General features: G+C 39.9%; 1 protein-coding gene across 1 annotated transcript; it reads left to right on the top strand.

The window, feature by feature from the left end:
- Nucleotides 1-1824: 1824 nt before the first annotated feature.
- Nucleotides 1825-4192, top strand: LOC105815552 (tetratricopeptide repeat protein 30B-like). The gene has a single exon (XM_012650732.1). It carries the CDS (start codon nucleotides 1862-1864, stop codon nucleotides 3857-3859), a length of 1998 nt encoding a protein of 665 aa, XP_012506186.1. The 5' UTR covers nucleotides 1825-1861; the 3' UTR covers nucleotides 3860-4192.
- The last annotated feature ends 20654 nt before the right edge of the window (nucleotides 4193-24846 follow it).

Raw genomic sequence — 24846 nt, 5'->3', positions numbered from 1 at the left:
GCTGTTATAGAACAACCTCTGGAAGAAGAAAGAATGCATACTGGAAAGAATACAGTCACATATGAGTCCAGACAGTTGAAAGCTTTGATTTATGAAATTATAGGATGGAATATTTAATAATATCTGATAATGAATTTTATCATATTGGCTTTTTTATCTTTGTTTTATCTCTAGCCTTTGGCATCTTTACTCTTGTTATATGTGGAATTTTTTTCACTTTTCAGTTAGAATTAAAACAATTAGATACATCTTTTCTTTTGAGAAAACTCAGAAATTGAATTATAATAAAAAGAACTTAAACCCTGGAAGGATTTATGAAAAAATTCAAAACTGAATGGGCAAGTTACATTTAGTAGTGTTTGTAATGCCTTTGTTATCTTTTGTGCTTTACTGTTTTGTTAAAAGTACCCTGTATGACAAAATTACAACCTCCAGGGACTAGGCATTATCAAATCCAGAACTCAGTTAATGTATAGAATATCTGGGCTTTAATAATTATTTCAGGGATGATGTGTTCTACTTCAACAGCTTACTCTCAAAATTAATTTGTAATACATAGGTTCTGCATAAATTTTAGTCTATTTCAGCATGTTTTCTAATACATGTTATGCTTTATCTAACAAAAACTCCTCACATTCTAAATATTTTATAAGAACATATGAGATCCAGTGGACAATCTTGTGCCCTAACAAAATTATGGTGCTATGGAGTAGAAACAATAAACAATTGACAAACAAATTTCCATTGTTTTCTTTTGCTCCATTTGTTTAGTAAGTTGAATATATGAACATAAATATGATATGATGTTATTGTTTCCATAATTGATCTTTAACAGTGATTAATAGTAGAGGTGATCTTAGAAGTCAGTTGTTAATTCCTACATTTCTATTGCAGATGAGAACATATTAATGCTGGAGTTTGTTCCCGTATTGTAGGTGTTTGGAAAAGGTAAAATATTGTACGCTATTTCTATGACCTCATCAAATTTTTCTGCTACTCACACAACAGATGGAATGGTCTATCAATGGATTCTGAAACCTTATCTACTGGATTCATAATGGCCAATTTCATATCTACAATCTTCTCAATAATTTTTTGTACTTCTCATTGTGAACTCAGCTCATTCTACTCAGGCATTTACATTTCCACATGCTACAAAAGCATTATAATTTGTTTGCCTTACCCCTTAAGCCTTTTGTTCTTCACAGATGTAACTGTCAATCCCACTCTAAATGCCTTAGAAAAAAATCAAATGTATTAGGTTGAAATATGAAATTGCTATATTTGAAAGTTTTGAACTCATGAAAACAGCAGTTTCTTATGGTTCAACCTAATAGCTGTCAACTAAAAGGGAGGGATTCCTGCTATAATGAGTTATTTTTTTTTTTTCCTTGCAGGAGGACCTATTTAGCTACATAGGTACTCAGATGAAGTATGTTCACAATAATTCTTCTGTACCATGGTCTCTGTGGGTGCTGAAATTGTATCAGATCTGTCAGAGAATTTGGCTAACTGTGAAGTCTAAGGCATAGTCTGTAATTTATGACACTTTTAATTTGTATTATCTGTATTATTCAAGCTGCTACTATTTACCAGTTGATGTTGATGATTCATATTTGAAGAAAATGCTCAAGTGCTCTTTAAATATCAGTTTATATGTATTTAAAGAATTCTTCCACTTGCTTCAGAAGTGTAGGCAACATTAAGTGTGTTTTGTCAGTTAAATGATCCCTTTCCAATCCTAGCAGATTCCTTTGACTACAAATTAACTTCTGGAGCACATAAACATTTGTTTCGCAGACTTCCGTTTCCGGTCGTCCTGTTGCCGTGGTAACGAGCACGCGCAACATTCCCGGCCATTATGGCGGGGCTGAGCGGCTCTCAGATCCCCGATGGGGAGTTCACCGCCATCGTGTACCGGCTCATCCGGGATGCCCGCTACGCCGAGGCGGCTCAGCTGCTGAGCGGGGAGCTGCAGCGGAGCCCGAAGAGCCGCGCCGGCCTGTCGCTGCTGGGCTACTGCTACTACCGCCTGCAGGAGTTCGCGCTGGCGGCCGAGTGCTATGAGCAGCTGGGCCAGCTGCACCCGGAACTGGAGCAGTACCGCCTGTACCAGGCCCAGGCCCTGTACAAGGCCTGCCTTTATCCGGAGGCCACCCGGGTCGCCTTCCTCCTCCTGGACAACCCCGCCTACCACAGCCGAGTCCTCCGCCTGCAAGCTGCTATCAAGTACAGCGAGGGCGATCTGTCAGGGGCCAGGAGCCTGGTGGAGCAGCTGCTGAGTGGGGAAGGGGCAGAAGAAAGTGGGGGCGAGAATGAGCACGATGGCCACGTCAACCTGGGTTGTTTGCTCTACAAGGAAGGACAGTATGAAGCAGCGTGTGCCAAGTTCTTTGCAGCCCTGCAGGCCTCGGGCTACCGACCCGACCTTTCCTACAACCTGGCTCTGGCCTGTTACAGCAACCGGCAGTATGCCTCAGCGCTGAAGCATATCGCTGATATTATTGAGCACGGCATCCGCCAGCACCCAGAGCTAGGTGTGGGCATGACCACTGAGGGCATTGATATTCGCAGTGTTGGCAACACCTTAGTCCTCCACCAGACTGCTCTAGTGGAAGCCTTCAACCTCAAGGCAGCCATAGAATACCAACTGAGAAACTATGAGGTGGCTCAGGAAGCCCTGACTGACATGCCACCTAGGGCAGAGGAAGAGTTGGACCCTGTGACCCTGCACAACCAGGCACTAATAAACATGGATGCCAAGCCTACAGAAGGATTTGAAAAGCTACAGTTTTTGCTCCAACAGAATCCCTTTCCCCCAGAGACTTTTGGCAACCTGTTGCTGCTGTACTGTAAATATGAGTATTTTGACCTGGCAGCAGATGTCCTGGCAGAAAATGCCCATCTGACATATAAGTTCCTCACACCGTATCTCTACGACTTCTTGGATGCCATGATCACTTGCCAGACAGCTCCCGAGGAGGCTTTCATTAAGCTTGCTGGGCTAGCAGGGATGCTGACTGAGCATCTTCGGAGAGTCACCAAACAAGTGCAGGAAGCGAGACATAATAGAGATGAGGAAGCCGTCATAAAGGCGGTGAATGAGTATGATGACTCTGTTGAGAAGTATATTCCCGTGTTGATGGCCCAGGCAAAAATCCACTGGAACCTTGAAAATTATCCCATGGTGGAGAAGATCTTTCGCAAATCTGTGGAATTCTGTAATGACCAGGATGTGTGGAAGTTGAATGTGGCTCATGTTCTGTTCATGCAGGAAAACAAATACAAAGAAGCCATTGGTTTCTATGAACCCATAGTCAAGAAGCATTATGATAACATCCTGAGTGTCAGTGCTATTGTATTAGCTAACCTCTGTGTTTCATATATTATGACAAGTCAAAATGAAGAAGCTGAGGAGTTGATGAGGAAGATTGAGAAGGAGGAGGAGCAGCTGTCTTATGATGACCCAGATAAGAAAATCTACCATCTCTGCATTGTGAATTTGGTAATAGGAACTCTTTATTGTGCCAAAGGGAATTATGACTTTGGTATTTCTCGAGTTATCAAAAGCTTGGAACCTTACAATAAAAAACTTGGAACTGATACCTGGTATTATGCCAAAAGATGTTTCCTGTCCTTGTTAGAAAACATGTCAAAACACATGATAGTGCTTCGTGACAGTGTTATTCGAGAATGTGTCCAGTTTCTAGAACACTGTGAACTTTATGGCAGAAACATACCTGCTGTTATAGAACAACCTCTGGAAGAAGAAAGAATGCATATTGGAAAGAATACAGTCACATATGAGTCCAGACAGTTGAAAGCTTTGATTTGTGAGATTATAGGATGGAATATATAGTCATGCTTACTAGTGGTGTTTATCAAAATGGCTTTGTTCCCTGTTATTTTCCACTCTTTTATTTGCATTTAGCCGTGGCATCTTTGTATTTGTTTTATGTTGAACTTTGTACAGTTACAATAACAAATATTATGTGTGAGCAACTTTTCCATTTAATTGAGAGTAGGAACCATGCAGCATTAGCTTAATTATTTCTGCATTCTTTCTGCTAGTGACAATCACCAGGTCTTGCCCTCAAGCAACAATTGCTAGAGTGACATCTTTGTATGTGTAAGCAAGTTATTCTAAATAGCAGTTGATATTTTAGCTTTGCGCTGTCAGAAAGCGTGTGACAGGAACCAATGCACTGTTGGAGTAGGTGTGTTTGCATTTCTTTGGTGACTGCTATGTAAATGATTGCTAGCCTATGGCTGGACCATTTCTCAATCAGAAAATAAAGACGTGTATTTTACCATCCCACAATAGCCTGTGCTGTCTAATAAATCTAATTCCTAACTATATGTCTTCACAATGTTTTAGAGCTTTAACTTTCTGGATCTCAACAAAGTCTTGTGTGGACCTTGGTCTAAGTACTTTCAGAAGTACAGGTACTAAATGAGTGAAAATTTCTTTTCTTGGATCTTTTCAGGTTATGAGGTTTGATCAGTGACTTGATTTTTCTTCCATAATTTCATTGATTGTTCGATTTTAAAGTTTTATAATCAATATTTCTCTTCATTTTCCATTTTTGAGTTTTCAGAATTCATTGTGCCTCCTTATGGATAGTGACAAATATTAAGTATGGAAGCTTCCTAGTATTTTCAGTATAAGAAAAAAGAAACACTGAACTGAGAGTGAGAAGACTAAAGTATTAATTCTAGACCTTCTACTCTAGTTTTAGGCTCTAAAAATTCATTTACTCCTTGGGGTTTCCCAATCATTTGACCTACTAGATGCTCTTTACAGTTACTTTTGACTGTAACATCTGATTCTGTATAAGCTATCTAGAAGAAAATTGCCTCTCTTCTTTTATGACCTGGATAAGAAACAAGTCAGCCAGGAAATGAAATATATAGTTATATTTCAGATGAATGTTTTATAGTAATTTGGCTTACAGTAAATGTTAACTCCTAAGGTGAATAATCATTATTGTTAGATATTATACTCATTACTACTAAGAAATTTGGATTTTTGCCTTTTTACTTGGAGTTTTTGCTTACAAATCTAGCTATGAATGTATATTGTGTGGTCTCTATTTTCTTCTATGTGCATAAATTAAGAATTTTGTAAATATTTAGAAATTGCATAATTCTCTTAACTTCCCTTTAGTTTTTCTACTAATGTATGTATTTGTTGGGGAAGGGGAGATTTGCTTCTAATCCTTCCCAGAAATGATAAAGTACCCTTCCCTTTACGAGTTTTATTGATGTCTATTATATTGTGCATTTTTCCCCTAATTACTCTTGAAATAAATAGAGACTCTGCTGTTCTTGAAGTGAAGACCTCCAGCTGCTGGTCTGCCAGAAATCTGGAAACAGAGGAACAGGTGAAATAAAGATATAATGGAGATTAAGCTACATGATTTACTTCACGACCCACCTTGGATCCCCTTCATGTCCCAGTCTCAGTAGTTAATCAAATGTCTATTTTCATTCACAGGACAGAAGTAATGGATAACAGAGTGGAAGTAACAGATGCCAGAGCTACTTCTGTAACTAACTCACCAAATGGAATCATCAGTCCTTACACTCCTGTTTTATTTAATACAAGGAGGGGAGGTCATGCAGACTTTCCTAAAGGTCAAGGCCACATAGAACAGAAAGACAATCTCTAGTTTATAAAGCTTCTCTTGGAGTGTTTTCTTTTTCTTCCTTCAAAGGGTCTATTTAAGAGATAGTGGTGTTTACTGCTACAGAATGTATCACAAGATAAGAAATGAAAAATCTATCTTCCTTACCAACCCCCTTTTCTTTCCCTTTTTTATCTTCTCCCTTTTGTCAATCACAGGGACACTTTTCTCTGATAGCTGGCAGTTGAAACCACAACCAGGTATAAAAGATGCATACCAACCTTTTAGCAGTGTCAGGTGAGCAAGCATTTGATATTCAAGGTGACTTTAGAAACCCGTTAACAATGCATTTTTGCAAAACAAGATAACATTTACCTGTAAAAAGTAACTCTCAAATTGGTAAAGCCGGAAAAAATTTTAAGAGGACTCACCAAAAACACTAGATCTATATAATTTGCAGAACATAGTGAGCTTTAATGTATGTTTGCGGTAACGCACATATTTTTCATTTAAACTCTTTGAATGACGTAGAAGAACAGTGACTGGAATCTTAAAGACACACGGTATTTTTATCATCTAAAATGTTCTGTGACATTGGGAATTAAATGTACTTAACTATAGTGGGCACTTGCTTTACTGTCTATAATCATTTTATATTGAAAAATAGGGCTGGACATTGGCCAGAAGTAATTAATTTATTAGCCATAGGTATGGTGTTTATATTCTCTTGCGGAGTGTGTCTTTACAAGATGATTACTTTGTACTTGAATCCACTATTAATTGAGGTTCTTTTGGTTGTTTAATTAAATCAAGTCCCTTGGATTCTGGCCAATATTGATCCACCACATACTGAAATCCTTTCTACAACATCATAATGTGTATGTATTTGAAAAGGAATTGCTTCATAGGGAAAAATTATTTAAAAATAGAGTTCTATATACATTTCTAGTATGAAAGATAAGCATTTGGTAGTTTAAGTAGGACTTGCCAATAACTTCATTGCAAATATTATTAGGTGAACATGTAAAATGAGTCCAATTCTTTGTTCAAAAGTGAAATTTGCACATGATGAAATTAAACACATCATTATCAATAACTAGATACCTTAGTTCAAAATAACAAACGGCTAAAATTATACTGTGCAAACAGGTCCCTAGTAAGGTGTGTGAGAAAGTATGTATTGCTATTATTATTTTGTTTTCAATTATTTTATTAGGAGAGGCACATGCCGAAGATAAAGGACACATGATGAAAAGTTTCACCAGCATTCACGGTAACTTCTATAAAAAGTATGTCCACAGAGTACCCACAAACCCTTAAGATCTTGTTAAGACGCAATAGTAAATTACTTACTGGTTAGTTTTTCTCATCGGAGTCTCTGCTCTGTGAAAATTCAACCTCTTAGTTTTAGTTGTTCCAAATTTGCCAAATCCACATCCTATAGTTTATATACTTCATATATAGAAAGGAGAATATATAGTTTTGGGAATATAAGATGTCTAATGTATTTTTAAGTCAGGGAATACTATAGTAAGAGACGGTCACATCCTAATGTAAAACAAAAGAAAGCTTCAGGAATCAGACTATAACACTTAGCTGAAGAAGATTCAGTTAGAAGACAAAAACACATACATTTTCTAAGGAGTGCCATTATTTTGTGTGTTTACTAGAAAAGGCAAAACTTTTTCTGTAATTAATACAGTATTTTTTTCTAGATCTTCTGTTCTTGTACTGATTTATTACCATTAAACTGTTTTGAAAAAATGTCAGAGAACAGAGGAGAGCTATACGTGACTTGACCAAGATGCTAGAAATAGTTTCAGAAACTAAGGAGACTATTTTTCTGACAATGTACAGGATTTATAATGAAATGATTGGCAAGATTATAAAATGATTCCAAAATAGTCATGCAAAATATAAAATGAAAAATCATAAATGTGATGTTTTACATTTGTAGATACAAATCTATTTAAAGATAGATTTTTTTAATTAAAAATTAAGTAGTAAGATAAACATCTGGAATGTATTTGTAAGTACAGCCTGAACAATGAGGGCTTAGACAAGCTCATCTCTTGAATCATAAAACTGAACCTCAGAGAGATTCATACGGCTTGCCCAGATGACAGAGCTAAAGGGGATCAGGGCAAGGCCAGGATCAGAATTCAGGGCTTCTTGCTCAAGTCTTATGCTCTTTCCACTCTACTACATTCCTCCCCTTGGAGTTTGTTTGTTTTCGTTTGTTTAGTTTTTGTTTTTCATTTTTATACATTATCTATCAATGCTAAGAAATTCTTTTTCCAGAGCTATGACTTTCACCACTTCAGTTGCTGCTGGTTATTTAATTGGTGGTTTAATAAGTTTTTTCCAAGATACACTAAGTGAGCACATTCTTGGTCTGACCTAAATTACACTATAGTTTCCAAAAGTGTGCTGGAGGGGTCTTGAGCAGGCACTGCATATTGTTTGCAGAGGGCACAGATTTAGCTGCACTACGATCTGGGCTGGGCACAGATTATTTACCCACCTGTTGTTCCATCACCTCTTTAAAAAAATCACCTTATATGATCCTTCTTCAAGTTAGTGATTTTCTTCTCTTCATTATAGTTTCTAGCCACCAAACACATAAAAACAGCTGTCAGAAGGCTTCTCTACACCTCAAGTGCAAAGAGCTGTGAGGTACTTGTTCCGAAACCACAGCAGAGGGCCAGCTGATTCCACAAGTATTTACAGAGTGTTGCCAGAGACATTTGAGGCTCCATAAAGCTTTACCTTTACTGCAAAGTCCGTCTGAGCTAAGCTCTTAAACACTTACCCTCTTCCAGGAGATTCATTACCCATTTTACCTTAGGTTTTAGGGAGGAAAAATTAAAAACAAGCCACAAACAAGAACAAATTGAGTCCCCGTTATCTATTAATACCTTCCTTTTTCCCTTTGTATTAATAATTCTCACTCCTCACTCTACATCAGAATCAGCTGGTAAACTTTTAAAAAACTAGAGATGCTTTGGCCCTAACTCCTAAAGATTCTATTTCAATTTATGGCTGTGGGAGTGGGAAGGGGGGGTGGGGTTAGTTTTTTTAAAGTCCCCCAGGTGATTCTAATGCATAGCTGAGTTGGAGAACCACTGTTCTATGCAAACACAGTAGTGACCATGTGGATGCTGCTTGCCGGTGAGAAGATTTGGATACAGCCTGTTTAAGAATAAAATGACCTGATGCCCAACCTAAAGAAATGATGAAAAATTAATAAATGGGACAAATTAGAGGATTTTAATTATTTAAAGGCATTCAGTCTAGGATATTCTGGTTTATTCAAATGTAGCTTTGTAACCAGTGAAACCTTAAAAAAAATTTTTTTTTAATGTCATACAGTCAAGAATTCTTAAGAAACCTTTGGCCATCACAGAAGGAATTTGAAAAATACTGAGGTAGCTAAAAGCTATGAAATTTGATAGTGGAAACTCTTTAAAGAGGGTTTTCAAAATTTAAGACTATTTTCATACTTTTTTTCTTCAAAGACTCATCATAGATATCATTTACTGTTGTAGAAAAGAAAAAAATTTTCTCAGGGTTTTCAGCTAAAACTGACATAAGACAGATTAAGAGGAGAAAATAATATGAATTTCATTTACATATACATGGGAACCCCACAAGAATAATGAAGACCCAAAGAAGTGGCGAGGCCTAAGCGCTATATAGGTTGAACAAAGAGTGGCAATTGTGGAAAAGTAACTAGGCAGATGAGTTAGTTTAACTAGGTTTGTTTGTATAAATTTCTCTCAGCCTTGACTCTCCGTGTCTGGTGATAAGACTGTCTTTTTTCTACTGCTATGGGGAGGGCATCTTTCATATGGGAGTTTTATCTCCTGCTTTCAGGAAGAAAAGGGGAGATCAGAGTGCCCTTCCTGCATCTGCTGTTTTTCAAGTGCCTCTAGCTCAAAATAGTCAATATGCCAAAGCAGCATATTTTGGAGTGGCATGTCGTGAACTCTCACTGTCTTCAGTATTTGGTTTATTATGCTTTGCTAAAGTCAAAACTCTATATGTACATTATCATAACCATTCTTACAAATGGTTTTGGTTGGCTTTGGACGCACCTAATTTGTTCTCCTAAGATGGACCACATTTGTCTGGTCTCCCTATAGATATGGACTCCTCCAAGCCAGACTCCAATCCCATATATGCATTTATACATATGCACATCTTTTAAAAATTTTCATTGAAAATATAACAATACTCGATGGATATGAATTCCCCACTGCACCCCTCCCCCACTCCACATTTGTTTTAAACTGATGGTTCTCAAAATACTTGGCTGCGCATTAGAATCACCTGGTAAGCTTTTAAAACTCATGCCCCAGGCTGTATCCCATAACCATTAAAGCAGAATTTCTGGGGGTGGAACCCAGGTATCAGTATTTTTCTTCAGCTTTCAAACTGCAGCCAAGGTTGAAAACCACTGGTCTAAGCCAATCATTATAATCCCCTTTTTTGTGATTTATTTAGGAATAGGCATGTGACCCAATCCTTACCTACCAAGGCACAAAAAGAAGTCTCCTGAGAAGCTCCTAGAAAACTTTTCTTCACCCCTTAAAAAAAGGGGGGGGATATAAGTGTCGCTCTTATTTATCTCAGTATTATTGATCTGTGTCTGCTGCTACCAGCTTATGACCACTACAGAAACCAGTTTAAGAGTGAAGGTGACTTCGAAGATACCAAAGAAATAGAATTTGAGTCCTTGATAAGATCTTTGAGTCACTATATTACCTACCCTGGAGCCTGACCTACCTCTGAGTCTTCTGTAGAGTGGAAATAATAAATTACCTTATTGTTTAAACTTGTTTGAGCCAGGTTTTTCTGCTACCTGTGTCTAAAAGTACCCAGACCATACTCACCACTGACAAAGATCTCTCTTTGACCAAATTCTACTCAGTCTCCCCTGAATTTTCCAACTAGGCCTCGACTTTTACGCTTCCATGTTTGTCTCTGCATTGTCCAATTTTAACAAGAACCCAGCTAAGTTAACTTAGAGATAATCCCTCTTCCTTCGTATCTGATCACCCTCCATATATGATTGGGTTCCTTATGCTCCACTATGCCCCAGGTGATGTCTGATCACCGTGGCCTGACTTTAGCAAGAATCCTGTTAAATCAATTTAGCCAGAATCCTCCCTTCACCCCTGATGTTTTCTCTTAGTAATTTTACATTTGCTGACACCCACCCTCCACAGCCTTGCTCCTTGGCTATAAATTTCCACTTGTCCATGGTGTATTTGAAGTTGAGCCCAATCTCTCTCACCCGCAGCAAAATCCCATTGCAGTGGTTCCTCTACCTATGGAGATAGTTCCCACATATGCATCTTGACTAAAGGATGCCTTACTATCTTTAACAAGTGTCACGGAATAATTTTTTCTTTAGCACTATATATAGGGCATATATTTTAAATGTCCAGGAAGTGATGAATCTTGATGCTTATTCCCAAGCACTCTAGTATTCCAGTCTTCCTGGAGACCCAGCATCACTCCTTAGATTCAGATGAGTAAGACAAAAGAAATTGACCTTTGTAAAGACATTACCTGAAAACTTGATTTCATTAGTATTAACTGCTTATCCATGTCTTTTGAAATTGCAACAGCTACTCATGAGATTTGGTATGCATTCATTGGGAGAGCATGCACTTATGTAGAAGTCAATAGAGAATTAAATTTCCCTACCCACATGAACTAATCTAAGTCTAAAGCTTGCTTACTTCTTCTTGGCAAAAGCACAAGATAAATACTAATGCATATAGTGACTCATATAAAAAACATATTCCTCAATTTTAGAATTTCCTCTATATTCATGTAAGGTTGTTTCAGTAAAATCTCAATAATAATAATAGAAGAATAAAAATAAAAATGCAAACAACAGCAGCATTTATTCATGGATAGTAATTCTAAGTGTTAAAGTGAAGCAACCTAATCTTTTCTCTGGTGAGAAATACTAATCTATGTACTGCACTATTTCAGCCTTGGCCCTTTCCAGCTATAAACCTGGTTATAGGAAAAGCTTCATAAAAAATAAATACTTTAGTTCTTCCTAATAATCCCCCTCAGCACTGCATTCCACTTATCAGATCCAACTTATTCTGAGTTGTTGGCTTACATCAGTTCTCTAAAAGAAGGACGCAAGGAATTCAAATTCAAACCGGATGGTCCATATCACATCAGGGGATTGGGACAGTTGATTTACTAATGTAATCTCTTTAAATATCTACCAGGAGAGGTTCTAAGACAGAATTTATTGCCTCCTGCCATCTTTGGGCCTACAAGAAAACAAAGCAAAATCCTTCTATGAAATTTGAAATTCCAGTCAGTGATTTCCTGGCTGATGTCATTTCCAAAGCATAGGGTAGCCCTATGATAGTCACAGCGGGAATCTGCCTCTCTATGGGGTTTCCATCTGTTTGCCATCAGAAAGAACCTCCTTGGGTAGCCATAGTAAATGCAGAGCACCCATTCCTCCCCATGGGTCCCAGAGTCTTGTATTAGTTTTTTTTTTTTTAAGCTTTTTTAGGATCAGCTGCTGTTAGATTGAAAATGCTTAAATTTCTTCAGAATAAGTAGGTATGTAGAATTACACTGCTATAACCGTCATTTTCATCCGTGTTTGGTTTACCATAGGCTATTTTGTAAAAATTTTCCATATGATTCTGAAGCTACTATGGAAATGCCACCAAAATGAAAATTCAGCTACTGAAATTTTTTCCTTTTGGAGGAGAGTGTTCTATATAACTTTATATGATGTACTTTTTACTATAAACGGCTTTCATTGAAGCAAATCTTTCTGAGCTCTTTAGGTCCAAAGTTTCTTAAACATATAAATATTTTGTGTCAAAAGGCTATTTACTTATTTCTTATTAAGAATCAACAGAAATTATATAATAGGTTAAAGCAAAGAAAACAGATTGTAATGACAAGATGTTTCAAAACTGATCTTTTGAAGATCAGCTTCAGTAAAGATAATCTACTGTAAATAACTGGGGGTTTACAGTGGTACCAAGTTATAATTATTTGAGAATTGAGTATATTTGTCCAGCAATAAGTGCATAATGGTCACCTTTATTACTGCAGAAACAAAGCTTGAATTAATTCCACGGGAATGTTTAATAAGGGAAAATATTTCATGAAGAACAGCCTTTTTCTTATTCCCACTCTTCCCTATAGGTATTGCAGCTTTCACAGTGCTCGAACAAAAACAGACTCTCCCTTACATTCTGTAAGGAATAATTTATTAAACATGTTTTTATATATTGGACTTTCTGTGTTTATGTGCCATTTCCTCAGAGAAAGCTGACTATGAGGATGAAATAGAAATAACATCACTTTTCAATATTCCTCAGGTCCCAATTCCTAGAAAAAAACAAGAATACAAAGGCCTTTTATTCGTCCTGTCAAATGCGGGTTTGTTTCAATATGGTTTCCCTGAGTTCAGTGTCAAATGAGGCACGGTCCCCAATGGGCAATAGAGAGGGAGAGTTTTCCTCACCACACTGGGGAAAAGGAAATGTGAATGCTAAACCAAATGACTGTAAAAGAATGGGAATAGGATGAAGGAAGGCTTCAAGAAAGAGGATGAAGTACAAGGGAAAGACCAGGTAAAGAAGGGTAATAAACAACTTACCTTTAAAGGAAGGATAAAATTATGGCTACTATATTTATATGACTTAAACATGAGGTATGTTACCTCAGTGTTTTCTAAAGCCTGTTATACACATGAGATAATTAACTGAGATGAATTTAGTTGGCACACAGATGAAGTTTTCAATAGCCATGTATTTATTTTATTGTGTGCATATGCACACATTCACACACACGCACATGCACACACACACATATGCCTAACACATCAAACCTGAAATTTCATAGATTCTATTGCTTAGGATGAGGCTAAAATTTAAAAATGGACTTAATGACAGAAAAATGTTAAATAATAATACACATAGCACTTGGCTATGGCAAGAAGTCAGTGATACTTGAATGACGAGAGTTCAGGAAACCTTGGTTTAGGCAAATGGAACACAGAATTTCATGTGAGGGTATATGGGAAGAATCCTACTCTTCAATGAACAAAAGTGTGATTTTTACTTCTTATTGACTCAATAAGAATTTGTCAAGGGGCATCTATAGGTCATTAAATATGAAACGTCCAATTTCAAATCAAAAGTGTAGTTTATTATATCTCAAACAAGAAGCAGTACAATTAAAGGATGTGCCTAAACTATTGACATAGTTTTGCCATCTTAACAGTAGCTTATTTGTGCCAGCAGCAAAGAAGCCTAGAGAGTGACTGGCGATGAAATATGAAAGGTGTTCTTCACGGCTTGTTGAGAATTGAATATTTTTCCTTGCAAGACATGGTCCAAAGCCTGGAGGAAGTGGTAGTAAGTTGGTGCAAGGTCTGCTGAATATGGTGGATGACAGAGAGTTTCCAAGTTCAGCTTCTGTAGTTTGAGCAGTATTGTTTGTGCGACATGTGGTCAAACATTGTCTTGCAAGAGGACTGGCCCATCTCTAGTGAACAATCTTGGCTGCTTCATCACAAGCATCCTCATCATTTTGTCCAATTGGTTGCTGTAGACATCCACTGTAACTGACTGATCAGGTTTCATGAAGCTGTAGTTGTGAATAATACCAGTATTTGACCACCGACAGACACCACTGGCTTTTTTGATGAATATTCAGTTTTGGACTATGTTTCAGCACTTCATCTTTATCCAACTATTGTGCTTGCAATTGTCAAAAACTGCAGTCCCCAACCCCCCACCCCACCCCGGGGTACAGACTGGTAGCCGGTCTGGTCCATGGCCTGTTAGGAATGGGGCATCACCTCCTGAGCTCTGCCTCCTGTCATATCAGCGGAGGCATTAGATTCTCATAGGAGTGTGAATCCTACTGTAAACTGTACATGCAAGGGATCTAGGTTGTGCTCCTTATGAGATCTAATGCCTATCATTGCACAATAAATGCAATGTGCTTGAATCATCCCAAAACTATCCTCCGCCTAGACCCCCACCCCGCAAGTCCATGGAAAAAGTGTCTTCCTGAAACTGGTCCCTGATGCCAAAAAGGTTGGGAACCACTGGTCAAAAAGAATCCATTTTTCATCACACATAATAATGTGGTGTAGAAATGGTTTGCCTTTATGTTGTGACAGCAACATAAAGTAATGTCAAACCTTGCTGCTTATTCACGTGTAGGTTGAGATCAATTTGCTTCCACTACAGCTTGCAGCTCATCATTATCCACCTTGGTCTCAGGTCATCACTGCGGCTCATTTTCAAGATTAAAATCTCCAGAACAGAACTTCTCAAACCATCCACGTACTGTGCGTTCATCAGCCACATCCTTTCCAAACACTTCGTTGATATTTCGAGCTGTCTGTGCTGCATTGATTCCACAACAGAGCTCATATTCAACAATAACACGAATTTTTGACTTATCCAGGGTTTCACAAAAATTGCTGTAAAAAATTGTGAAAGATAATCACAAGCCAAAACATGCATTTGAAAGACTGAAGATGTACCTTCACAATAAACATAAAACAAGAAGTGTCAAAGAGAAATGTCAGAGATATCAACTGTCAAACTTAGTACTTAAGGAAATCAGACATTTCATACTTAATAAGCTTCATATTTTTTAGAAAGCCAGCTTCACATTTTAATACAGATTTAATACAGATTTTTCACCACCTAGGGTGAAAATTTCCTCAGGAGAATGTTGCCTAACAAATTTATGGGAAAACAACTTTAAACTTTCTATACTTCTGTTTCCCTGTTTGAAAATTTGAGACTTCATAGACTAGGTATTTTTTTCACATTTCCTTACAGTTCTACCCTGTTCTGATCCTATGATCCCTTCTGTTTCCCACAAACCTAAGTTCTGACTTTTTGGTAGATAAGTAATCCTACCAGTAGAGGGGGCCTCACTCTGCTTGAAAAGTCCTCTGAAGCAGCAGTCCCCAGCCTTTCTGGTGCCAGAGACCGTTTTCATGGAAGACAATTTTTCCACAGATCAGGGACCACGGTGGGGGACCCGGGGATAGTTTTGGGATGATTCAAGAGCATTACATTTATTGTGCACTTTATTTCTATTAATATTATTACATTGTCACTTGCCACTCACTGATAGGGTTTTGATATGAGTCTCAAGCAATTGATTTATTATGGTGTCTGTGCAGTCAGACCTCTCTGCTAATGACAATCTGTATTTGCAGCCACTCCCCAGCATCATCGCCTCAGCTCCACCTCAGATCATCAGGCATTAGATTCTCATAAGGAGCATGCAACCTAGATCCCTCGCACCTGCAATTTACAGTAAGGTTCACACTCGTATGAGAATCCAATACTTCTGCTGATCTGACAGGAGGCGGAGCTCAGGTGGTGATGTGAGTGGAGCAGCTGTAAATACAGATGAAGCTTCACTTACTTGCCCGCTGCTCACCTCTTGCCGTGCAGCCTGGTTCCTAACAGGCCACAGAGCGGTACCGGTCCACAGCCCAAGGGGTAGGATCACCCCCCCAACTTGTTGGCCTAACATTCCCTCTCTTTTCTCTGAGTTGGCAATTTTAATATGACACCGCTAGCCTATGGGGCAGCCTGGCAGTGAGTATGTTGGCACAATTTAGTCTGAGATCCAGTCTTAAGCTTTCATGAGGATCTAGTTAGCCACTGTGTTAAGGTCTGTGGAAAATAACCTTCTCTCTTGCTTCTGTCAGTATGCTTGGGCTTAGAAAGTAGGAGGGAAAGGGAGGGAGTACATTCCACATAGCTGCCCACAAAACAAAATAGCAGTCAGCCCAGAGGTCCGAAACGCCCTGGAGCACCGAGACGCCCAAAAGCGCCTCATGCACCCAGATAGCAAGCAGTGGAATGCACTCTGGCTTAGCTAACAGGATGTAGAATGTACTTTCAACTAAGATTAATGTTGTCGGTAATCATACTTGCTTCAAAGTTAAAGATTTTAGCTGAAACCAGTGAGACCCACCCCAAAGCTATGGAAAGTCCCCAACCCCTCCCAGATCCTGATGAAACAGGACAGACTTGTATCGTAGTTAAGACTAATGCTTTTTGGCTTCTGTAACCGTGCTTGCGCAATTAGATAATTTTCCCGCTTGTGGTTTTTGCCTTTAAAAGAGCCTGCCTCTCCTGGCTCGCTGCTGCTCTCTGTGCACCTGCCTCATAGCGGTGCAGAGGGTAGTCGCTGGCCAGCTAATAAAGACTCACGGTTTGGCTCAGTTCCGGTCTTAGGTGGTCTTTTCTCGCACTCCGGACCATAACACACTGCACAAAACATCTTGCTAAAATATTGAGTGTTCTGATCATTACCATAATTTTTCATTGTGTGTGTGGTAATTCTGGGCTGACTAGGCAGGGGTCCAGTTTTGTTCATTCTAAGTTGGATTCAAAGTTTTAGAGCTGGAAGGATCTTTAAGAGCATCTGTTCCAGTTCCCCGATTCCACAAATGAAGGAGAGACACTCAAATAACTTACGTCCCGCAGACAGTTACTAGTGTAGAAATAGGATTATTCAATTTATGTGAAAAAGTCATTCACAGCCTGTTTAGTCCTGACTGCTCCTAAGGGCTGTGTGACTTTGGGGAGGTCCTTTAACCTGTGAGCCTCAGTTTTCTTTTCCATAAACTGGGTAACCACTAAGATCACTTTAGCTCTATTCCGTTGGGCTTGCTGCCTCTAAACGATTATTGCTTTACCTTCTGTTTGCAGGCAATTCTAAGGCCTCTTGTTTGCTTTATTGTTCCTTTATCTTCTTTGAGTTTATATTAATAAATGTGTTTTACCTTTATGAGTATAGAAGGGATTAAAATTCAGCCACACCACAACAAAACTTTATAACTCTATTATGAATGCACCAATCAAAAGGATAATCAAGGATGATAAGAAAATGTGGGAAAGTAAAAACAGTTGGAGTATTAAGGTTGTCGAATTATGAATGATTTGGCTTTTTCCAAAAAAAATTCATAACCATCACGTAATATATAATTCAAGAAGATGAAAAAGTCCATCTAAAAGGCAAAGTGGGTTAAGTATCCATCCACAGCCAGCTGGAGAATTTAGGAGGTGGGGCCAAGGCAATCAGCAGGCCTGGGGGTGCTCACCTCCAGGCCCCCACTGCTAGGGTGTGCTTCAGCCTGCAATAAAGCTGCCCGGCTTTCAGGATATTGAATTTGGGTTCAGGGAAAGCCAGACATCATGTAATCACAGTTTGAAATTACAGTGTATATCTAATAAAAGCCCGCAAAACTTGCCAAAAATATTTTTTTTTTTCCAGAATTGTTTAAAGAGCAATGTGTTTGCTAAGAAGGGAGATGGGAAAGAAATCATGTGTAAGGAAAACCTTTTCACAGAACAAAGGCGACTCCAGACCAGGCACAGATACTGGCAGACAGCTTAAAATCGGGACCCCCTTTAAGGAACTGCTCCTCTTTTGAAGGAAAGGGAGGAAGGGGGACAGGGACTCTGAGTCTGCACCACATAGTGAAGAGAGCCTGGTTCAGCCTGGATCCTAGGGAGGCCCACCCCACACTCTTTCCCTTCTGCTGACATGGCTGCTCTGTGGAGAGGGCGAAGGCCTTGCTTGCTTTACTCGTGTAAAATCAGTGTAGAAGAGTGCTTCGATGATATACCCCACGTATTTGCATTAATTCTGTTGAAGACACAGGGCCGACTTTATGGTCATGAGACCTGTGCAGTCACACAGCGCTCTGCGCACAAGGGCCCCCATGTTCAGTTTAGTCCTCTGCTGTCATTATTTTGAAATTCTTAATAATTTATGAACAAGGGACCCAGTATTTACATTTTGCACTGGGCTTCAAAAATGCTGTAGCAGGTCTTGGCTGGACGTTTTCGTGAGGCTGTTCATATTACTACATAGATTTCCTACATTGCTGTTCTGCGCTTAACTCTTTCAACATTCTTAGCCAAGACCTACTGTGAGTTGAGTCTGTGTCTTCCCATGGGTTCCATACTACAGACTGTGGGCCTTTTCCATGGGAATTAGTCCTTTCTCCCCTTATTAACTCCAGGTCACAGCCTGTGTCTTGTACGTACAATCCAGCATGTCTGTTGACCCTTCCTCTTCCCCAGAATCTCATGCTCTTTCTACCATGAGTGCTCTCAGAACATACTACACTTTTATTAATAGAATCAATATTAAAAGCAGTGGAGTCCTTCTGAAAACTTTGCCTGGGACAAAGATGAGTATAAATTTGTGCTACTCTGAGCACAGCACATTGGCCTTCACACCACAAGGCCTTGCATGTGGCAAACAACCAAGAGACCTCCAGTGTTCTACTTCATCTTGCTCAAACCTCTCTTGACTTTTAACACTTGGTCTTCTGAAGGTCAGGGTCTTCTTTAAGACTTGAAAGTGGTTCTTTTGAATGGGTAAAAGAATTTAACTACAACTCTGTAGCATTTCTACAAATACCCATGGGCCACAGTAAGAACTGGTAACTTCCCTATCCCATCCCCACATGCGAGAGGTCCAGAGGAGGATCCAAATGTCCCTTGGGTAATATAGTTCCTTTAATATTCCAGCAACTTTTTTCTTCTTCCCTCTCCCCTCTGTTCCCCACTCAGGGCAGAGAAGAAAAGAAATGAAATATTGTCTTACGCAAAAATGGGGCTTAATGCCTCAAGGAGGAAAGGAGAAGAGGGAGGAAGAGAGAAAGGGAAAGGCACCTTGCAAATTTGGGAAATACCTCCCAATATCAATTTAAACTGTATCATCCCTGAAAATTAATGGGGTTGCGAATGAGACTGGTAGACACAGCATAGGAGGTGAAGGAATGAGCATGCTTGTAGCTCATCCTGGTGGAAATATTGAAAAATAAATCTGACCAGTAGACTTCAGACCCACCCTTCTCCATGCAACAAGAAGCCCCCCACCCTTAATGTTTTGTGAGGTTTAAACAGCAATGGGCATCACTAACCATTGGGCTGAAGGCCCAAATGGGTTCTGCAGACCAAACGACTAGGGATGTCTGGGAGTGGAGTTTTCCTCATGGAAGTGGGTGTGCACCTGAGGGCTGATGAGCTAGCTGTGACCTAGGTTGGGAGTGGCGATCCACAAAGGGTCTTCTTCCTGTGAGAGGGCCTGTATCTTTAAAGTGCACCCCATCTGAGGTTTAGGGCAAAGTTTAAATTAGTTAGAGTTTTGACTTTTCCTCTGCTATCTAGTTCTTTCCAAAACCCCAGGGCCTTGGATGGACTCAAGGGGTAGGTTGTCAATCTCTGGCCCAGGGGAGGAGCATCACCTTATCAAGTGGACCAGCACTCAGAGGGATCAAGACGGAAAGTAAAATGAGGCTGTCTTCTTCCTCAGCCAGCGAGCGTTAGCTGCCCTCTGGGAAAGGAAGGGGCTGAGACTGGACGTTCAGGTAACCAAAAGAAACTGGGCCACTGTTGTGGCCTAGGAGGGACACTGCATTGCTTGTGTTCACCTTCAAAAGGAATTCTCTGGGAGGGTCATTCTGCATCAAATTGCCATCCGACTTCTAAAACACCATCAACTAAGATGACCTTAACGTTTCCCTCAGTGTGACTGAGCTTCAGACGGGCTTCTTCCTGACTCTAGGCTCTGACCTCTCTTTTCTCAGGGAATTTTCTTTAGAAAACTTTTAATTGTAAACTCGTTCTCTACCCCTTTGAGACATATATACAAAAAATTTTTTAATCTCTTGCCAATTTTACAACCCAGGAAAGTCTTTCTCAAGGACCTGGAAGCCATGTCGTTGAAATGTAATCCTCAAAGGATATAACACCCCCATATCATCTAAGCCTCATAACATATCTTATGGGACGATGGGAGCCTGATTTCACTAGGTGCCTTGCTCCAAGTTGTAAAACTACCACTTATTAGAAAGCTGTGAGTAGTTTACTTTCCCTTGGGTAAAACTGATTAGCAAACACAGATGACCCACAATCTCCCTCTCACACCAGCACTTAAAAACTCTACCACCCTCTGTTTTAGCAGAGTAGGATTCAGACTGATTTCTGGCCTCTCTCCCCTATTGCAACAGCCTTGAATAAAATCTTTCTTGCCTGTTTAACTTTGGTGCAATTTTTGCTTTGACATCGACAATCTAAATATGCTCAATCAAAATATGTTGTGTTCCTGAAAACCCTGGTTGCTTTGCAGCATGAGAAGATCAGTGACTAAAATGCATGAGGCAAAGTGCCTCTCAGTTTGCATGTTTTCCTAGGGGATCCTAGGAAGGTGTGTCTGGATTAAAGCTGACACAGGAAGGAAAGGAGTCACCACTGATGACTGGAGTATTGTCAGACGGCAGCAAGAGGCGGGCCAGACCTGGGCAGCTGCTGCCTTACAGTGTAGCTAAGCCTGACAGAGCACTTCCCTCACACCAGGCACTGCTCTAAGTACTTTACAAGCAACGCCTCACGTAATTCTCACAACAACACTATGAAACAGATTTTATCAATACCCATGTTTTCAGGTAAGGCACACCACTGACACCACAGAAAGCTTAAGTAAACTTGCTCAGGCTGGCACAGCTAGTAAGCATAGAGCACTGGCACTCTGCTTCCAGCAACGGTGCTTTAACCACTGGATTACACTGTCAGATTCTGCAGCGAGAACCAAAGGGCATGAAATCCCAAGGTGTGGTAGCCGACCCACTGAGACCTGATCAGGCAGCCAGGTACATGTCGGAAGCCTCTGAGTCTCCAGAGAGTCATTCCCTATTTCGGAACTAAAGCAGCTCACGATGGGGCCACCACAGCAACCACCATGGTGTTCTCTGTCTCACAGGACAGGACAATTCTGCTTCGGTATCTCACCAGTTCCTGAGGTCAGAGGGGATTTCTATATAAAAGGCTCTGTAGACCCTTTCTGTAAATCTGCTTTTATATGAGCACAAGCCTGGTAGTTCCAGGAGAAAAGACTGTTTTTCTGCAAAGTGTATACAAAGGTGGCATTGTCTGAGAACAATTGAATAAAACCGAAATCACTCCGCCGTGCAGTTCTGAAGTGACCTTGGCTGATCTCGGCACTATGTGCTGTAATGAACCCGAGCCTCCGACTGCCAGCAAGGGCAAACCGGGCCCTGCATTCAGGACGCCGAGTCCCTCTCCCGCTGCCGCTCGCTCCCTTCCAACCTACTTTCCTCCCTTGCCGCTTCAAAAAGTGTGGGAGAGGACCTTTGGCAGGGCAAGCTGATGATTACACAAAGGAAAGAGAGAGAAGTGAAGTTGTGCTCGCACCTCCGCTACACAAAAAAGATCCCTTTACTGGGTCCCCATAGTCCCCTCGGCAAAGCCCCAGGAGGTCTCTGCCTGGACAGCCGTGATCTGGGGTGCCCGGCTCACCATATCATTCTCCGAACCTTCCTTTTTCCATCTGTGAAAAGAGAATCGCAATATCTGTGCTTAGTACTCTCCAGGGCTTTTATGAGGCTCAAATGAGATAATGTATGTAAAGCACTTTGTAAACTGTAAAATGCTTTACAAATGTAAGGGATTATTATAAACCACAATACAGCGATGTTTTATGCTTTTATAAAACTACTGGCTGGAACTGCAGTAAGGGGAATCCCTCTGGTGATTTTTATTTTGGAAACAGGAGGACTTGGGTTTGCCTCCTTGCCAGGAATTGGATTCCTGGCAGCAGCTGTTTATTCCATTTCGCTGGGCGATGCACATATGGCCACAGCGCGCCTCCTGCAGAGCCGACAATATGCACTACTGCGTTTGAGCACATCACGGAAAGCGTCTTTTCCCCACCCTCGCTATTTCTGACTTGCCAAGTCTAACACCTAGGAAATAGAGACTTTCAACTCACACTTCACCACGGCAGCGTTTGTTTTTTTAGATGAGATTTTTCCTCCTTAGCAACCAGAAATTTACAGCCAGACTCCCGCCATAAACAGTCTTCCTTTGAACAGACTGAAAAGTTCAGATGCTGCTTTTTGAAAGCTTTGCTGTGGTTAAAATGAAAATGATATTAATATTTGTCCTGGGACTGAGCTTGGACCAGCTGAAAAGGATTAAGGCACTAACACGTTCTCCTTTCCGTGTTCCTGTGCAGCACACAGAGCGGGTGGGCGCAGGGACCTGGCGTGCAGGCTTTTGTGGTGACGGGTGGCATGCGCGATCTCTCTGCACAAAGACCTGCACCGGGCATCACTGTAGATGACCACTCGCTGCTCCCTGAGCTGTTTTGAGATCATTCTATGTCTAAGAACTACTAGTGGCTTGTAAATGTCAAGAGGAATTACGAACATTTGTGGAAAAGAAACTGTTTGACTAATTTCCTGTTCCATGGAGCAAACACACTACCCTATGTATACAAAATCTGGTGCTGACAGCCAGACCGTGGCAAGCTTCAAGGTTATAGGATCATAAATGGGATTAGATAAGCCAGACAGTGTGGCTCAGACTCGAGCACTTTAAAAATATTATTAAAATCCCCAGAAAAGGCAAACAATTTTGAAGGGAAAGTAAGATATAACAGACTCCTACAAAGACAGAAAAGAATCCTGGATATAGTACCAGGGACTTGGTAACCCACCCCTCCGGAACATTTCTAAAGTACATGTTAGAATAGATAAATATTTTAGAACATAACACATAAAGAAACATGTCATGCTTTATAGCTCAGAAAGATTTTTTAACTAGATTTGAGCCACGGCAAGAGGAAATTTAAAAAAGGAAAGGACAAAGAAAACTTATGGAGAAGACCAGAATTGACAGCAAGAACGTGCTGTTCCAGAGAGCAGAAGGCAGCACACCACCTGGAGGAGGCCTTTGCATTTTAAATTATCTGTTTCTTTTTAATTGACCAGATTAATTATTTCCACCTTGCCACTTGGCAGGTAGGGTCATTGTTCCTTTTTACAACATTAATGAACTCATTCACTTTTTCTCCATGTAATTAAGACTGTGAGTTACAGATCACACTCTGAAATTGGCTTAGTCTTTATTAAACAAAATATATGACATCAGGTATTTCTCACTGAAAAAGAGTGTTGAGTTTCTGCTGAGTGTTCCTCCAGTTGTCGGGGGAAAGTGGTGACTTTGTTTTTTTTATTTTGGGGAGAAGAAATACAGACTTGTAAAGGTTATAGCGTCCAGGGTGGTGTTTCATTCTTAATATACTCAAAGTCTGGAGACTTAAAGGGCAGTTGATGGATTCATGTTCAAGTGTTTCTATTGCCACCAAAATTCTGACCAAGTCCTTTCATGAGCTATTTGAAAAGAAATAACTTTGGGTATGCTGTTAAGTTAGTTAAGTGAAATATATAGCCCTCTTCTGTTAGCTTTATTTCTAGGCCATTTAGGAAACCCTAGGAACATTAAGAGTTACCGAGTGCACTGAATACAGTAGCTGAACACAGCAGAGAAGGCTTTGTTTGTGGGGTCTACAGCCCTCAAGAGAGCAAGCTTTAATTTAAGCCAACCTAAACTGTCTCCCAAAGCATTTGGTTTCATTCAGGACTTCTGGATCTCAACTCAATGCCCAGAGGAATTAAATTTAGAATTAAAGTTTGAGGTACTTTAATCTTTCCAGTTCTTGAATGAGATTGGCTCCATTAAAATGAGCCTGGTGGAGGCCCAGATCAAAAGAGAAACTGATGGACAGACTTTAATGATGGTCATCTTTGCTGTGGACAAAAGACTAGCAACACAAATTTGAAATATTAGTAATACTAGCACATCGTTTTTATATACTGAAAGCTTGTGAGAAATTCTGTTTGCATTGTTTGAATACAGTGAAATTGGGATCAAAGATATAACAACTGGTGTTCTTTCAATTTTTACTCCATTTCTTAGTGGAAATGGAATCTTCTAGTTATTAAAGCAAGTAAAAACTAAGCTCTACTAATCAACTCTGTGACAAAACTACACAACTATGTAACATAACATAGTTCCCAATTTTTGTAATGGAACCTTCATTTGCAATCTTCTGTCCCACAGTTGTAAAACTTTATGATGTTCTTCTTTTGTCTACTGAGATTTCAGGTAGTTAACTGCTGTATTTCCTTCCAACCTGAATGCAAGTGCAGTAATGATATCCATGTGCTTGGATGAAGACATGTTGGCCTATGGTTATGTTTTAAGTAGGTGCCTAAACACACATACTCACACAGAGTCACGGAGTCAGCTAGAATGGCATTTCATCTTGGTTTTGTGTATGGCAG

This window comes from Propithecus coquereli, unplaced genomic scaffold (assembly GCF_000956105.1).
Source record: "Propithecus coquereli isolate 6110/MARCELLA unplaced genomic scaffold, Pcoq_1.0 Scaffold34, whole genome shotgun sequence".
NCBI lineage: Eukaryota > Metazoa > Chordata > Mammalia > Primates > Indriidae > Propithecus > Propithecus coquereli.
The sequence above is the reverse complement of the archived record's forward strand: the minus strand, read 5'-3'. Positions and strand labels throughout refer to the sequence as shown.

Excerpts from the sequence above, each read along its gene's own strand:
- LOC105815552 (XM_012650732.1), top strand. The coding sequence starts at position 1,862 with ATGGCGGGGCTGAGCGGCTCTCAGATCCCCGATGGGGAGTTCACCGCC.